Source organism: Marmota monax, unplaced genomic scaffold (assembly GCF_021218885.2).
Source record: "Marmota monax isolate L192 unplaced genomic scaffold, Marmota_monax_Labrador192_F-V1.1 WCK01_AAM20220418_F8-fsc00001, whole genome shotgun sequence".
Classification (NCBI taxonomy): domain Eukaryota; kingdom Metazoa; phylum Chordata; class Mammalia; order Rodentia; family Sciuridae; genus Marmota; species Marmota monax.
The window spans coordinates 50,801,845-50,819,188 of record NW_026693777.1 but is presented as its reverse complement, the minus strand read 5'-3'; the positions used below and the strand labels follow the sequence as shown (position 1 = coordinate 50,819,188).

Below are 17,344 nucleotides of genomic sequence, written 5' to 3'. Positions count from 1 at the left end.
TTATATAATGTAAAGGGATTGAATGACAAATATTTTGAAATTAAAAGCACAACATAAAAAGTACTGCCAACATCTGCCAAAGGAAGAATTTTGAAATAGTTACTTGTCTTTCTGATAAGCCTGATATCTGTGGCCTCACCTCAAGCCCTCATGGTATTCAGGGGCTCATATCCCTAACTATATTCTGTATTTGGAGCATTGTGCTCTTGCCATCTAACAGGAAAATAACTTTCATATTTTGGATGGTGGATATTTCTAGAGGTTAGAAAATTAACTTTTAATAGACACAGTTTTTTTAATGATACAGTTCTACTCATGCTCTCAAATATATTCTAACTTTAAAATTCTGTAACTGCTTTCATCTGTAATGATTTTACTTATACGATCCAATTTAATTGGCGAGAGTGTTGTGGCAAAACATTTTTCACATATTTGTATTATTCCTTGTGAGACTTCTATTGTAAGAATTGCTGCAGGCTGTCATTTTTGTCTGCCATCCAGAATTTGCTGGCCCCAGTGTTGTGTACTAGTCTTGGTGTTGGTCACAAGGGGGAGGGGAAATTTGCAGTTCAGCCAGACGCTTTTGTTATTCCTTTAAAATTAAAAGCATATGAAACAGATACAGCTTATTAAGGTTGTCTTTTATAAATAACATAAACTTAAATAACAAAACAATAAAGTTCAAATACAACTTAAAATAGAGTTTAATGCTGTAACCACAGAAAAAAAGCATGATTATTTATGGGGAGAACATTATTAAAAGTCATATTCCCAAATATGAATTGTACAAAAGATAGATTATGTTACTCGAAAAAATTTAAACATTTCTGAATTTTACTTCTAGGGATTATAAAATGTTGTTTTGTGGCAAGTGAGATGAAATACAGTATTATCATCATTATTGCTATTTTATATACAAAATTTTTAAAAACATCCTTGTAGCAATAGCCTTTCAATTTGAGCAGCATTAAGAATTTTGTTCTTGTTAATAAGTACAAGCATGTTCTAAGCCAATAATTTTGTAAAATGATCTATCTTACTCATTTCCATAATAGATTTTTTTCTGATTAGAGCTTAAGTGGATTATAATTTTTCACTGGAAAGCATTTCAAATTACTGCTCATCTTCCTTAGTGTTGGCTTGATTATCTGACAAATCATTCCAGCAGCCTTTAGGGTCTGACATATCTTATATAACATCATCTGCATTATTATTATTATTATAGCAGCCATTTTATAAGCAGAGAGGAATATTTAAATAATCATTATCAGATAATCAAATCTACCATACTCTTAAGGGTAAATTAATTTAAGAAGAACATTACTATTACTAACACCATGATTGTACAACCAGTTTTACAATTTTTTACAACTTTTATTACTAAATCTGATTTTTGTGTATATTTTTCAACTCTTTCTTTAATGCAGTCTCTTAAAATAAACATAAATGCGCAAGTCCAGCTTGATCAGTTTTTCAGTAGTTTTCCAGCCTTTCTTGGTTACTTCAAAAAAAAAAAAAAGGAAAGAAAGAAAGAAAACAGTCCACTTAAAGAAATCTCCCTGCTGGAACTGGTTTCTTATATACCATATATGATTAGGTTATTGCCATAGGAAGAAAGTGGGCTGTTTTTTGTTCTTTCTTTGTCTTTTTCCCTCTTACAGGAACTCCCTTTTGATTCAAGGCAACAAACATTTCTCCTCCACTGTGTGTCCATTTAGCTGATGCATATGTGTTGTAGTGGTTTTCCAAAATTAATTCTTTGAAGTTGCAGTCGTCATTGCATTCTTTCTGTTAGAACAACAAACAACAAATTTACATGAGTTTTTAAGGTGTTTAATTAAACAATAAGTAAATAGATAACATTTGGTAGGACTGAAGTATATATAACTTTTTTAACCTCAGATTGAGCAGGCCTAATATCATTTATTAAATATATCTATATAGTATATTGACCCTCCAAAATCTTAAATCTAAAACAAAATAAAACAAAAAAGATAACAATACATATTTAGTTATGCAACATGGTCTCAATAATGTCACTTTTGGGCAGTCACTTTCTACTGTTCTTTAATATTAGGACCTATTTCTCCTTAATTAATAGCTCTCATTTTCCTCCAACCACTGGAAATTTTGTGTAGTTAGTAGAGCCTCTGTCTCTCTTAGGTGTAGGACCCATTTCATATCCTTTCCTTGTTTGCCACTACATTGTCTTCAATGGTAATAGGAAATAAAAAGTTAATTTGTTTGTTCATCTATGCAATCGTTCATTTAATCAATTAAATTTATATTACATTTTTTGCTTGTGCCAGGCATTATGTTGGGCTATGGAAACACAAAGGAAAGTCAATTATACTTTATTACAGTGGCATGAACTGTTACATATTTTACATTGTAATAAAGTGGGAACAATGTGAATGCTTATAGTTCAAATCCCATGATTGTGAGATTGATGTTGATAAATGAACTGAACACTTCAGGATTTTTCTCCCAAGAATTTTCATGTCAGCAATGTGCAAATGGGTGAACTTTAACAAAAAGAGCTTTAACACTGAGAGATGGAAATTTTCAGTTTCAAGTATCTGAAATGCATGTGGAAATATAGAACTGGAAGTATCCTTAGAGGTCCATTATTCCAACTCATTTTTCAGATGAAGAAACCAAAGTTCAGATAGCTTAAGCAAAGTCCAAGGTCACATAAATATGTTTTTTGTCATGCTTGGGCTTATAGCATTTTAAATTATTAAATTATACCATTAGAGAGAAATTAATTCTATTTTTACTTTTCAGAAAGGCAAGATGTTTTGATTAAAAACAAGTTTGAAAAATTAACTCTAAACTATAAATTATAAATACCTTTGCATAAAGTTTTCCTTCCTTGTTCATTGCAAGATAGTATTCACTTTCCACCCCTTTGATTGCCACAATTCCAACCGCTACTGTCCTGATTTCCATGATATCTGCAAAAAGTCACAGAAAGATATATCAATTATTCACTCAACTTTGCAGATTATCCAAGAACAGCCATTATTTATGTTTTACCTGAAAGTTGTTGAGAGTATTACTCTACTTGTTTCCTCAGCTCACATCCCCCTACCCTTTACACATACACACAAACACTACTCACTTAATATGGGAAGTGTAAACTGATACTTTTTATTTTTTAGATATCTGTGTTTGAAGAAATAGTTACATATTCAGACTTATTCTCTAGAACTACTTTTCTAACTTAGTATAGGAAGGAAAAAAAACTATTGTTTTTTTTTTAACTCCTATCACATGCCAAGGATTATTCTAGGGTCTTTAATATCAACTCATGGAATCATCACAATAGATGACAAAGCAGGTACTCTTGTTAACCCCATTTCACACATCAGGAAACAAAGAGGCAAAACTAGACTTTGAACTCAGACAGTCTGGCTCTTAATCATAATGCAATACTATAAAAGTATATAATAAGCTAACATACATTTTTGTTCTTCTGTTTGGTTAAAATTCATCTTTTAATGATGGCAGAATAATTCTTGAATATAGAGAAAATGGATACAATTCCAAGGGAAGCAATTATAAATGATAATAAACAAAGCCCATTGCTTTTAAAAAAGTGTTTAAAATGTTTTTGATATATGAAAAGACTAATTGTAACAATTATTTATTCTGTGCATATAAACTTTTATAACTTTATTAATTAATTTTTAGATCTTTTTGAGGTTCTTTTCATACAATATGCACTTACATAAGATTATTAACCTAGTTTCTTATATGTCTCCCTTAACATTATTTTTGATGACATAATTAATATAGTAAAATATTATAATGATATAAATTAAAAGTTTAGTGAATCTTTTACATAACCTGTACTTTTTGCATAGGGATTCAGTCCTGAGACTTTCTCTTCACTGTGCGTAACAGAATGGAAAGAATATTCTAAATGAAAATTATTTGTGTAAATTCTCCCCAAAAGCTTTTCTCTGAAATATCCATGTAATTAACAGAAAATATTTTTCAGTACTAACTGTACTTCATCCTCTTACTTATTATTTTTGCTTCAGTTTTTTATCTGAATAATAAAATTGCTGTTTATAACACAGAAGTTAATGTGGCTAACTACTTTTTGTCATCTGTTTCATATATATGCTGCAAACAGAAGCCCTTTTCCCAATATTCTAGTCAAAGCTCATCCAGTTGTGAGTTTCACAGCTGCTCATCTAGAAACTGGGGTCTGTGAAGAAAATGCAAAATAATGGGTATTGATTTATATATTTACATCATCAAATGCACAGAATCTAACATAATTTTAGGATACAAATTAAGAAAACAGCTCTGGTTTCTGAACTCCAGAAGGTAACACCTAATATAAACAGAAAACACATATATTAATATAATTAAAAGAGAAGAAAGCTTTTTAGAACACAGGCTTGAAGAGGCTGTAGAAATTTTAGTAATCACAAGAACATTACAGAATGTGATGCTGATGTAGTCACACAACATTCAACAAAGCTTCACTGAGAGCCAATTCTATGTCAGGCTCAATTCAAAGAAAAGCACTACCTTCTTAGAGACCTTTATCTGAAAACTCTAAATCTTCTTCATTTTCAATAAATTAAAATAAAGGGAAATAATATATCATACTTCAGAATCCCAGGAGGTTAAATTTGTACTAATACAATGAGGAATACTCAGGAAATTCTTTGATTCAACATATGCCTTCAAAATTGAGTACATCTACTTAAGAACACAATACACAGTTTATAAAGATCTACCCATGTAAAATTTTATGAAGTCAATGTTTTCCTTTACTTCAAGTCCCTTTACTCCTGCCATTCCTCTTTTTACTCAATATTATGTTTTATTCAGATAAAAAGGAGAATACTGATACAAAGCCTTAGAATACCTTTCATGGTTGACCATAGTTAGAAAATGCAGTCTGTAATGTTTACTGGCTTTTTTTGTTTTCACAGAACAAATATTCACCAAATGTAACTATTGATGATAAAGTGTTGTCATCTGTTTCATATATATGCTGCAAACATAATTTGTGGACTCCTTCCCTTTTAGCTCAGGTCATGATAATATGCTTGTATTGCTCTACCCTCAAAAGCTTTTGCTCTATACCTTGCCTGTCCATTGCCCACTATTTCTACATTGCACTGACCATAAGTGATCAACTTTGCTAATCTTGCCCCCCTCCATATACTAGAGTTAAAGATACAAAAACAATAAATCTTTATGAAGATTTTCCCTTTAATTGGGATAAAAATAAACTTTTAAAAGGCTAGGTTCCTATACTCTTAATTACCTGATATATTTTTTAAAAAATTCTTTCACATTGGGAAATCAACATATCTAATTATCAAGAGTAAAGCATTAAGGCAGTATTGGCAGAATCAATACACTATCAACCCTGGTTTTCTAGTCTGTTTTGTCCCATGTACTATGTTCCTCTTTTATTCCAGAAAACTCAAAAATGAAAAAATTAACACAATCATTTTTGTTTAGGTAATATCCACAAATATCTGTTTTAGTAATAACTATGCAAAATTATGGAATTATACATACACACCCCCCAATCCAGGAGTCAGTAAATTGCTCAGAAAATACAATATTAAGAATATATAATGGCAGACAGTAAGTTAGCTACCAACATAAATAAATTATCACTTGGTTTGGGGGGATTTTTTTTTTTTTTGGTCCCAGGGATTTAACTCAGGAGCACTTAGCCACTGAGCCACATATCCAGCCCTATTTTATATTTTACTTAGAGACAGTGTCTCACTGAGTTGTTTAGCTCCTTGAAGTTTCTAAGGCTGAGTACATCTATTTAAGAACACAATATACAATTTATAAAGATCTTGTGATCCACCTGTCTCAGCCTCTCTAGCTGCTGGGATTACAGGCATGTACCACTATGCCTGGTTGGTCTTTTAATCTATAATATATCTGTTGTTTCATGTAAGATGGAAATGAGAGTTTGTCTTGTGGATCTCTATTTTTTATTTAAGAGAAGATTGTTTATATAAAGAGCATTCATAGGACATTTATTCCCAATGAGGTGAGGAATATTACATAGTGAATCAAATTGTTAATATAATGACTATAATAACAATAGCAGAGTTCAGAAGAGGGAGAGATCAACTCATACAATAAAAAAAAATTAAAATTGAGACACTATATGAAGCACATTGATCATTTAAGTCTTCTCAACAATATGAATAGTATAAATTCATTATTTAGGATATCATTCTTAAAAATTAGTGAATATGCCCTAAATGTTTCCCTATATACCCCCCTGTGGCTCAATCATTCATGAATTAATTTAAACCCTTTGCCCATGTAATACTTAAACCTTTATCACACTTGCAATAAAATTGAGGAGCATTGGGGTAAGTTGTTATTACTTAAAAATATTCTCCAAAATCTATTTCCAGAATTTTAGGTATTCCCCTAATCTTGTATTTTGGAAATTGATGCTAATTCTTTATCTTGATTACAAATAGCATTATGATTTTAATATTCTTTAATGTTCCTGTTTGAAAAGTTATTTTAATGCCTCATCACACAGAAATCCACCCCCTATTCCAGCATATTAATTATATGTTTTTACTGAACCTTTTAAGCTTTATATAAATGGTCTCAAGGGAGCATTATTAATATGGCTATGGTAACATAACTAAACATTACTTTAAAGCTGTAAAAAGTTGAGTTAATTAGAAGATTAAGCTAATTAGAACTTTTAATTTTGTCCTTGACCAAATTTACCTTCTTTGGGCACATTAAGAGTAGGAGCTGGTATCAACAACACCACCAAAAAAATCAAACAAACAAAACAATATTTCTTTCAAGCCTGGATTGTTGAGTGGAAAATCTTAATCATCATATATTTATATTATATTTAAGGCTAAAGATTTAATTCATTTTATATCATAAAATACATTTACATATATTCATGTATATAAAATGCATCCAGTATCTTTAAGGTATTAAAAAAAAAAACTCTTAAAATACAACAATTAAAAAAAAATAGTTGAAAAGTGGGTGAAGCATCTGAATAGACATCTTTACCAAAGATGGTAAATAAGCATATGAAAAGATGCTCAATGTCATAAGCTAGTAGAAATTATAAATTAAAATGACAATGAAATATCACTATAAGACTGCTATAATAAGCCTGGTGTGGCCGCACAAATGAATAGTCCCAACGACTGTGGAGGCTGAGGCAGGAGAATTGTGAGTTCAAAGCTAGCCTCAGCAACAGCAAGTCTCTAAGCAACTCAGTGAAACCTTGTCTCTAAACAAAATACAAAAAAAGGGCTGGGGGTGTGGCTCAGTGGTCTCTAGCAATTAGAGAAATGCAAATCAAAACTACTCTAAGATTTCATCTTACTCCAGTCAGAATGGCAGCTATTATGAATACAAACAACAATAAGTGTTGGCGAGGATGTGAGGGAAAAAAGTACACTCATACACTGCTGGTGGGACTGCAAATTGGTGCAGCCAATATGGAAAGCAGTAAGGAGATTTCTTGGAAAATTGGGAATGTAACCACCATTTGACCCAGTTATCCCTCTCCTCGGTCTATACCCAAAGGACTTAAAAACAGCATACTACAGGGACACAGCCACATCAATGTTTATAGCAGGACAATTCACAATAGCTAAACTGTGGAACCAACCTAGATGCCCTTCAATAGATGAATGGATAAAAAAAATGTGGCATACATACAAAATGGAATATTACTCAGCAATAAAAGAGAATAAAATCATAGCATTTGCAGGTAAATGGATGAAGTTAGAGAAGATAATGCTAGGTGAAGTTAGCCAATCCCAAAAGACCAAATGCAGAATGTTTTCTCTGATATAAGGAGGCTGATTCATAGTGGGATAGGAAGGGGGAGCATGGGAGGAATAGACAAACTCTAGATAGAGCAGAGGGGTTGGAGGGGAGAGAAAGAGGTATGGGTTAGAAATGATGGTGGAATGTGATGGTCATTATTATGCAATGTACATGTATGAAGACACTAATTTGTGTGAATATACTTTGTATACAACCAGAGATATGAAAAATTGTGAGCTATATGTGTAACAATAATTGTAATGCATTCCACTCTCATATATAAATTTAAAAACTCTAAAAAAACAGAGATAAAGGAAGCTGTAAGCAATATGAAACAGAACAATGAGTTCTATTTTGAAATAATTATGAATCTTCAGGATGGAATACATAATAATAGTTGAAATAAAGAGCATTAATACATTGTACTATGGCACAGGTAGACCGAGCTTGAGAATCAGTAAGTGATGCTCACAATTTGGTTAACCAAGATAAGTGTTTCATTCATTTACTAAGTTTAGAAAGAATACAATGATTCCTATTTCCTATTATATGTGGCCAATTTGTTTATTTTAATAAGCATTTTGAACTCATGGATTTAACTGTATTAATGCTTTCTAATCCATTACAATTATCATCCGTATTAAAGTTCAAATTTTCTCATCTTTAAAAAAAAAGTGGGGGAGTGTGGCTCAGTGGTCGAGTGCCCCTGAGTTCAATTCCCAGTACAAATAAATACATAAATAAATAGATAAATAAATCTGCTATGATAACTAAAATCCAAAAATCTGACAGTACTATATGCTTGCAAGGATGCGAAGTAACTCAAACCATCTTTTATTGCTAGTGGGAATGGAACATGCAGCCACTTTGGAAGACACTTTGGCAGTTTCTTACAAAATAAACATAAATTTATTATACAACCCAGCAATCATCCCATAGGTATTTACATTATTGACTACAAAACTGATGTCCACACAAAAATCTGAACATGAATGTTTATAGCATCTTTATTTACAATTGCAACCAAGGTGTCCAATAGATGAATAGATAAACAAACTGTCTTTGATTATAGGAAACCTCTTTTTTTCCCCATAATAAGGGTTGTTTTACGATTTTCATAAACCCCAGATATTGTTATCTCCTGAGCACCCTACACAGATTAATCATATTAAAATATACCCATTTTTATCAATCCATACATTATAATTACAGTTTTATGTAATTTTTTTGAAAAAAAATGAACTTACTCTTAGCTATAAATTTTCTATAGCTATTATGCATTCTCAAGAATTCTTGCAAAGTAAAACAGTACTATCAAATTGTTTTCAAATGTTAGGAAAAATCTTAATTGTAATAAATAATGAAGATGTTTTATATGTTAAGTATTTTGAATATTTATTTTTATTTTATTTTCAAATTTTAATGCCAACATCTTAAAGTTTAAATGTATTTTTAAGCCTTTAGAATTTTTATAAGCTTTATGTTCTAGGCATGTAAGCCAAAAAATAAAATGTTCCTGCACTTAATTCTGAAATCTTTTCAAAAAGACTACTACTCTGGTTCCTTTTTGTGTGTGCCACCTTTCCCCACCTTTTTTTTTCAATGTATTCTAACTTCTAATTGCTTGATTGGTTTTTTCTTGTCAAGGTCATAAGGTATCTCTTAACTTCCAAATCCAAGAGTTTTCCCCAAATTACAACTTTATTCTATGCGTCCTTTGTCAGGCCTGATATACTTATTCTATTCCGAATCCTCACTGTTTCACTGATTCTACATGACCCTGGTATATTAATCTGCTCAAAATGAGTAATTTTGTGTAACCATATCTTTGTATTTTTGATGATTTATTATAGTTTTTGTGCTTAAGCCTTTTCATATTCCATTGTCCAAAAATATATTTTATTCCAGATTTTTTAGTTTAAATTTCAAAAATTTTCTTAATTTCATCTGGAATTTATTTGAAGTATAGTGTAAGATGAGACCCTAAATTGATATTTTAATCATACAAATAGAAATCTTATTTTTTCAACATTATTTATTACAATGTCCATCCATCTTTTTTTTACTGATAACGATGGCTCTCTTTTATCTTTTACCAACTGTTCTGTCTCATTGATTTATTTATCACAACAATTTATTATAGGTTACCAATTCTTATTACACTTAAGGTAGCTCTGATTTTAAGTATAACCAATTGTTCATGGCTCTATCTCTAAATTTATATAGAATAAATCAATACCATTTCCGCATAGCCCTTCAGAAATGGGAAAACATTGTTTATACTCACCATCATTCATAGTTTGTTTGGCCATTATTCATACGGTATGAATTCCAGACTCTTCACCAGCTATATTATTTGCTAAAAATTAGTATCTCAGCAATCACTGAACTAAGAAAGCCTGAGACACAATGTTCTTCATGATTCTCTTTTATATAGACTAAAGACTTAGTTTATAGTAATATGATCTCATATTTTTCCTTATGAGTATTTTTATACTCATTATTTTAGAGTTTATATATATTAAAATGCATGCCTGTTAAAAATAATTTTGTTTTGGATTAGGGTATTTTTCAAGATTGTATTATAAAGTTTGTTTAAATGTGGTAAACTGTATTTTTATACATAAACATAAGTGTTAACTGCTCCTCTTTAACAAATGAAAGCTTTTTATTTCTTTTAATTTAATGATATACAAAACCCATGATTCATAAACAAATAAATTCAAGCTACTTTATGTGCATATATAGAATCAAAAGTATATCAAATGTACATACACTGAAATGTAAATATCATAGCATCAAAGGTAACAGATCATGCTTTTCTAAAAGGATTATTAGAATCCTTCCATTTTATGCATAAAACAGCTCACTTATTTATATAATTTTTTTAGTTTCTGAATAATGAAATAAGAAAATGGTTTTATTCTGTAATTTGTAAATAATTCTGCACAAATAAAATACTGCAGGTGTAGAGAGTTTTTCACAGATATTTATTGAATGCATATTGCCAAGCCCCATTCTAAGCACTTTACTGATTGAAGAAGTTTACCTAAAAATGAATTGTGAATTGCCAAATAAACCTCAATAAAAATAAAATAAATAAAAAGTCAACTTAGATATTTGTGTTTCTTATAAGCTTATATTTAACTCAATGTCTTTTGTACATTCTATTGTTAGCCTGCTAAGCAGAACTTAACAGGATATGAACATGAATCAACCTATTTATATAATAGTGAAAGTCATCATGACTTGATGAAATGATGAAAGGGTGAGTTAACTAAGTCATGAACAAATTTATCTCTCCAGTTACCAGGCATCCATATTTAATGTTTGTGGAGGCACACACACCATTCTTTTCTAAAGTAGAAAAATATAGAATTGATTTTTTTTAAAAATGCAGGCTGAAAAAAGATTCTATTTTGACTTAATTCAAATTAATCCCCCAAGTATCCTGGAAACCTGTAATTCTTCCATATACAACTGTTTATGAAATGGTAAGCTGAAATTCTTAATTTACCTAAGATTATGTTAACTATTTAGAAGCAGTAACTCATTGATGGTTTATATTGAGGTTGCAAAATACCCAGGACTTAATTTATGCGGACTAATCACATCATTTACAACTTGTCATCATGCAATTCATTTTTCCACCAAAGTTCAGGCTTTTATAATATTCAGTATTCCTGTCTGTCACAATTTTTTAGCTTTTAATTTAGCTACCTCAATCTTGTTTGTAAATTGGCAAGAAAATCATAAAGAAATAATACATGCTATCCAACATACTATTCCTTTCTTTTTCTGTCATTGACAAATTTGAAACATGTCTTTAACTCTCATCACATAGCTCTCTTCTATCTACTATTTATCATTATATCTGTCTTTTTAATACCCATTTAAAGTTACACATTTTGAAATTGGTCCTCTTATTATGAGCTTTCTGTTCTCACATTGTCATATCTTTGGTTTGTAAGTCTTCAAGTTTATGAGAGCACAGTGTCATTCATTGTATTATTCATTTAATCAATCATATGCAAGCATTTTTCTCCCCAAATTTCTGAGCAAAGTATATTAATCATTGTTTCCCAATTTCCATTTACCTCTTCTTCTACAGTGATAGATATTTTAACTAGCTGTGGAAAATAAACACTAAATTTCCTAGTCTCCCTCTCAGCTTATCCCTATCCATCCCAAGTTCTACAGGATGGATAGGAGATAAGTGAATTGTCCTTTGGCATCTTTCAGAAATCTTCCATAACAAGTTCTTTATACCTATTTAGCTTTTTACAGGAGTTCTCCATACCTATTTCTTCCTCCTTTATTCTATCCTCTTGCTAGAATTTGGATTCTGTCTTGGATTGTGAGAATGAAGTGACTGTGGAAAGGTAAATTGAATAAGCCTTAAAACTCCCAAACGTTGTGGGTTTTTTTTAGCAGAGTTTCCACATTTCAGATGTTTATTTGATGGAGAAATACTATTTTGTTTAAGCCAAATCAAATTTTAGCTAATTCACCTCAATTTCATTTTCCTGTAAGACTCATTCTTCCTAAAAGTCACATAAAAATCCAATAGCCCATTTTTTCCCAGTTATCTGAAGCTACCAAACAAAAAGGCAACACTATTGTTAATAACGAGGTATTTATTTTCATGGGTTCTTTTTTTAAAATTTCTAAAGTCATGAGATTAAATTCGAAGAAAAATGAAAACAACACCTGTGTTTTCATGTCTTTCATTTTCCAATTCAGAACTATAGTGTCACTAGAGACCCAAGGTTTCTTCCAGTGCTGTCATTCATTCCTACATGTGTCAGCATTTGATTAGGCTGATAAATCTTCACTGATTCTTCTTTACATCTTGAGGCACATATGTGGAAGGTCCAAGCCCGCCTAGTAAACTATATCAAATCTATGTTCACTTGCTTCCTAACCAGGAAATGACCTAATTTCAGCTAATTTTTCTGAATGCTCTTTTTTGTTACAAAAAAGCATGAGATGCTGTTGCTGTTGTGATTCTTTCAAAAAGATCAGATTCACCATTTTGTTTAGAATATAACTGTTAATTTGTGAATAAAACAATTTATTGAGAACTTAATTATGTTCAGTACTCTATTTGTTCCCTTTCTCCTCAATCAATTTATTCCATTTGCCATAATCTTAATGGTGGTTAGGATTCTCTAATCTCTTTAATTTTTTTCTTCTTGGCTTCCCCCCTGAATAAATTTTTCTGCTCCCACTGAAAATACTTATCTTCTTAAACAAGTTATAATATAGGGAAAATATCTCAAGTCTTTTTACTTTCACATCTAGCCAAGAAAAACAGTCTATATTTACATTGCACATGAACATAGACCATCTCAGACACAAGAATAAACACAACTAATACATTCCAAGTCAATCACAATAGTTTCCTTGATGTCCTCACATCCAGGAGAGCAGTGAGCTGTCCCAGCATTGGGTCTGGAAGTTGAGGGAATGGGCATAGCAAGAGGAATGTGTAAGAGGAATGTTGAATTCCCAGAAGCATTTCTTTCAATTCTTTCTGGCTGATTCTTCACATTACTACTTCTATACTTTGTTAGTCTTCTACAAAGTGGTACATAATACTGGAATGTACCACTTTGATATCAAATATAGCTTCCTTAGTAAGTGTGAGAGAACACAAATATTCAACATAAACTTGACAGCGATGATTCAAATTATTTCTACCATATTTATACATTCCTCTTGCTATGCCCATTCCCTCAACTTCCAGACCCAATAGATGTTCAGGTTAAGTAAGGTATAGGAGTTGAAGAAGCCAGGATCATTTCAAATCCCAGTCATTTTGAGAGTGAACAGATAAGAAAAGTTAGGGGGAGGTACTATTTTCACTAGAGTGGGAATGATGATGTATGGAGTTTTTATGACGATACTAAGCTTGAAGTGATGGTGGTTTTATGTATTCTGTTCATTAAATTTGGCATGAGCAAATCACTTTGTGATCTAAATACACAATGAAATTTTAACTATAAAAGGTAATACAGGATTCACAGAATTTTTATCAATAAATAAGTTTGTATAGCATCAAAAAATTTTCAGAAATTAATCTGATTTCTTAAATACAGTAATAATATGTGTTTTTAATTTTTTTAAAATGTTTGGTATTTTCTCAGCATTCCCATTGTTGAAGAATTATCTGTAGATATTACTTGAAGTGTCTTCATATATGATCCCCTCCCTCTTTCATCGATAACCTGTAGTCACATTCTAGAATTTCATCATTGTATATGCCTTGAGAACCATACTGAAGTCTTCAAAACATGGAACAAAATCAGAATTTCCCCACTTAGTTGTATTCAGAGATTAAATTTTAGTAGCAAGAATTACACTAAGAAATGTATTAAAGTATAATTACCATTTCTGCATAATGCCTTCATCTGTGGATAAGAAGGAATTACCCAACTCCTAATTATATTGTGGAAGTAAAACTTCTTTGGTTTGATGTGGATATACAGTTTCTCAGTTCTATCTTTGTCATTATTTCTCATTTGAATTTATTGTTATTGTCACTCTCTTAAAAGACTGAAAGATAATTGCAATATATTTCGTCCCATGGCTTCTGAATCACATTATATTAATATAAATTATATTACCAGTTACTTTTAAAGGCATATATGTTGTGGCCACTATCTTGGTGATAACAATATTTTATTCACTGATGCCAGTCATTATTGCAAATTAGGTCCTCAACTACTTTTCATGTGCCTCTTCATATAAACAGGGCATTTAAATATGTAATGACACCTAATAAGTTAATCTATAAGTCACTATTTTGTCCTTAACTATAGAAATAAAGCTGTTTTTATTCCTTTTTTAAAAATATTTTTCATTGTAGATGGACACCATACCTTTATTTTATTTATTTATTTTTATGTGGTGTTGGGGATTGAATCCTGTGCCTCACACATACTAGGCAAGCACTCTACCATTGAGTCAAAACCCCAGCCCCCATTTTTCTTATTCTGAAGGAAATAAAAATTGTGCTTTAAAAAGCCAAACAAATGATTTGCTGGTTTGAAATTTAAGAATGAAATAATGCTAATACTAGTATCATTTATTAAAATTGAATATAAAATATTCTGATGATTAAACTAATTTTAATGCTCCATACCCTTCAAATAGAAATAGAATTAAATTTAATCTTAAGAAGTATCCCTGGAAGAAATAGCAGTTTTGTGTATAGAAAATACTTAGGGATATTTGTCTATAACCAAAAAATGATTCATTAAAGCAAATATATTTGAAAGCAAAATAGCACCATCTCACTTTATCCATTGAAAGAAATTGCTTATGAGGAAATAAATGACTCAAATACCATTTTATATTTATTTCAGTCTTACATTTTTAAGAATGTTTATAAGTCATTTTTTGTAAACAACTTACATAAAAGACTTCTGTCAAGAAGTGAGTCTTATCAAAATGTCATATAGGATAATTTATATAGGATATATTAATTTAAGAACATGTAGCTATCAGTGTTTTGTTTCAACCCAAAATATTAGCAAGTTATCTGTAATAACGTGTGCATATTATTGAAACCGACTTTCTCAGAAGTTTCACTGAAACAGGTAGACAAACCCTAAATTATGATCACTTAGATTGGAATAAATTTGTTCTATCAATTAAACAGAAGAACTGCTTAACATATAAGACAAATCTCTTCTGCTAGGCTAAGTCAGGTTAGGACCATTAGATGGATATGTACATATTAATCTAAATACTCAATGAAATTTTAGCTATACAAGGTAACACAGGATTCACAGAATTTTTTATCAATAAATAAGAAGTTTGTATATCACCAAAAAACTTTCAGAAATTAATCTGATTTATTAAATACAGTAATAATATGTGTTTTTAAATTTTTAAAAATGTTTGGTATTTTCTCAGCATTCCCATTGTTAAAGAGGGAGTGATTCAGAGTTCAAAATGGGAAAGGAGTTCACCTTCCTTACATTTTTTTCTTGTTTTTCCCTTGGAGAGGGTAACACAAAGGATTTTATGAAGGCAGTAACCTCTAGCAGGCTGGATACAAAACCTACTTTTATATTCTCTTTCTTTTCCCATGAATCCTAGGATCCACTATTTAAGATAACAAAATTGATACATATGGCTGATAATGTTAATCTGGAATTTGGATCATTTTGCTCTAAAAAAGCATGCCCTGTAACTGTTAAGTAACTGATCTAAGACAGACCCTTGGAATATACTAAAAGAAGTTAGAAAACTAATCAAATCAAAGCCAACAATAAAGAAATATAAGTAGATATATTATTACTGAAACCCAAAGAATTTAATTCCCATCAAATCAGCATGAAACTCAAAACAGTTCCACATGATTGCATAATTACTGATATCAAGTAAAACTGAAATGTTCTGCAACAAGAGAATTGATTCTACATCATCATCACCATTGTGGAATAAATCAATTATAGTTCTTATCAATCCTGTATCTATTTTATAATTATATTTTAAAACATTTGTAATGCTTGTCTGATTAAGTAAAGAGAACCATGTCATTCATTCAGAGATTTATTAAGAATATATATGAAAAATCTTTAGAAAGTATATCAGTATAGGGTACAGTAATGGAACTGCTTTCTTTTGGGGGGACACAGATTTGAACCCAAGAGCACTTTACCACAGAGCTACATCCCAAGCCCTTTTATTTCCTTTATTTTGAGACAGGGTCTCATTAAGTTGCTTAGGGCCTCATTAAGTTGCTGAGTCTGGCTCTTACCTCAGCCTCCCAATTCACTGTGATTACAGGCATGCGCCACCATGCCTGACTTGGAACTGTTTTCTTTTAAAGAATTTAACTTGAAGCAGCTTCTTTCAGCAGTATTAGAATTATGCTAGAATTAGAAGCAAACTATTTGGTTGTGCAATAAATAAAGTGATATTTATTCAGTAATAGAGTGTCTTGGACACATAGCTGAATAGTATTGTAGAGAATTATATTTCTATACCAATTTACTAGCAGAATTATATTTCTATACAGAATTATATTTCTATACCAATTTATTAGCCTTATCACTTATGGACTCTCTGGAACTCAAAGGGTTCAATTTTCTCCTTTGGGTCAAGGAAAGCATGTTCCCTGACTCATATAGGAGAAAATACACTTTATTCACAATACTAGAAATTCCAAATTTTATTTGGAAACAACTATTCATCTAATCATTAGACTATTTACATTTGCTAAATACAATACATTACTATGTGGTAAATGGCTCCAAAACAGCCATAATAGATGTAGATATCATAATCCCAGAATATATAGGAAAATATCATATTTTTATGTGAAATAGAAATAACTGAAGCAATCTCTTCCCACCACATAGACAATCTCTCCCACTTTCTGACTTTTCCTAAAGTCTAAGGTATCTTCAATAAGAAACCAAGTTTTTATTACATAGGATTAGAAAGAAATTTCAAACTACAGATATTCCAGAGAGAGGTTAATACATAGGCTTGAATT

At 30.8% G+C, this 17,344-nt stretch overlaps 1 protein-coding gene across 1 annotated transcript in view; it reads right to left on the bottom strand.

Annotated features, from left to right (window-relative positions):
* Positions 1–622: 622 nt before the first annotated feature.
* Positions 623–17,344, bottom strand: part of Fgf7 (fibroblast growth factor 7) — a 55,743-nt gene continuing 39,021 nt past the window's right edge. The window contains exons 3-4 of the mRNA XM_046461200.2: positions 2,854–2,957; positions 623–1,788 (exon numbers count right to left, since the gene is read on the bottom strand). Coding sequence (XP_046317156.1) covers positions 1,594–1,788; positions 2,854–2,957 — 299 coding nt within the window. The 3' untranslated portion in view covers positions 623–1,593. The remainder of the gene's footprint in view (positions 1,789–2,853; positions 2,958–17,344) is intronic.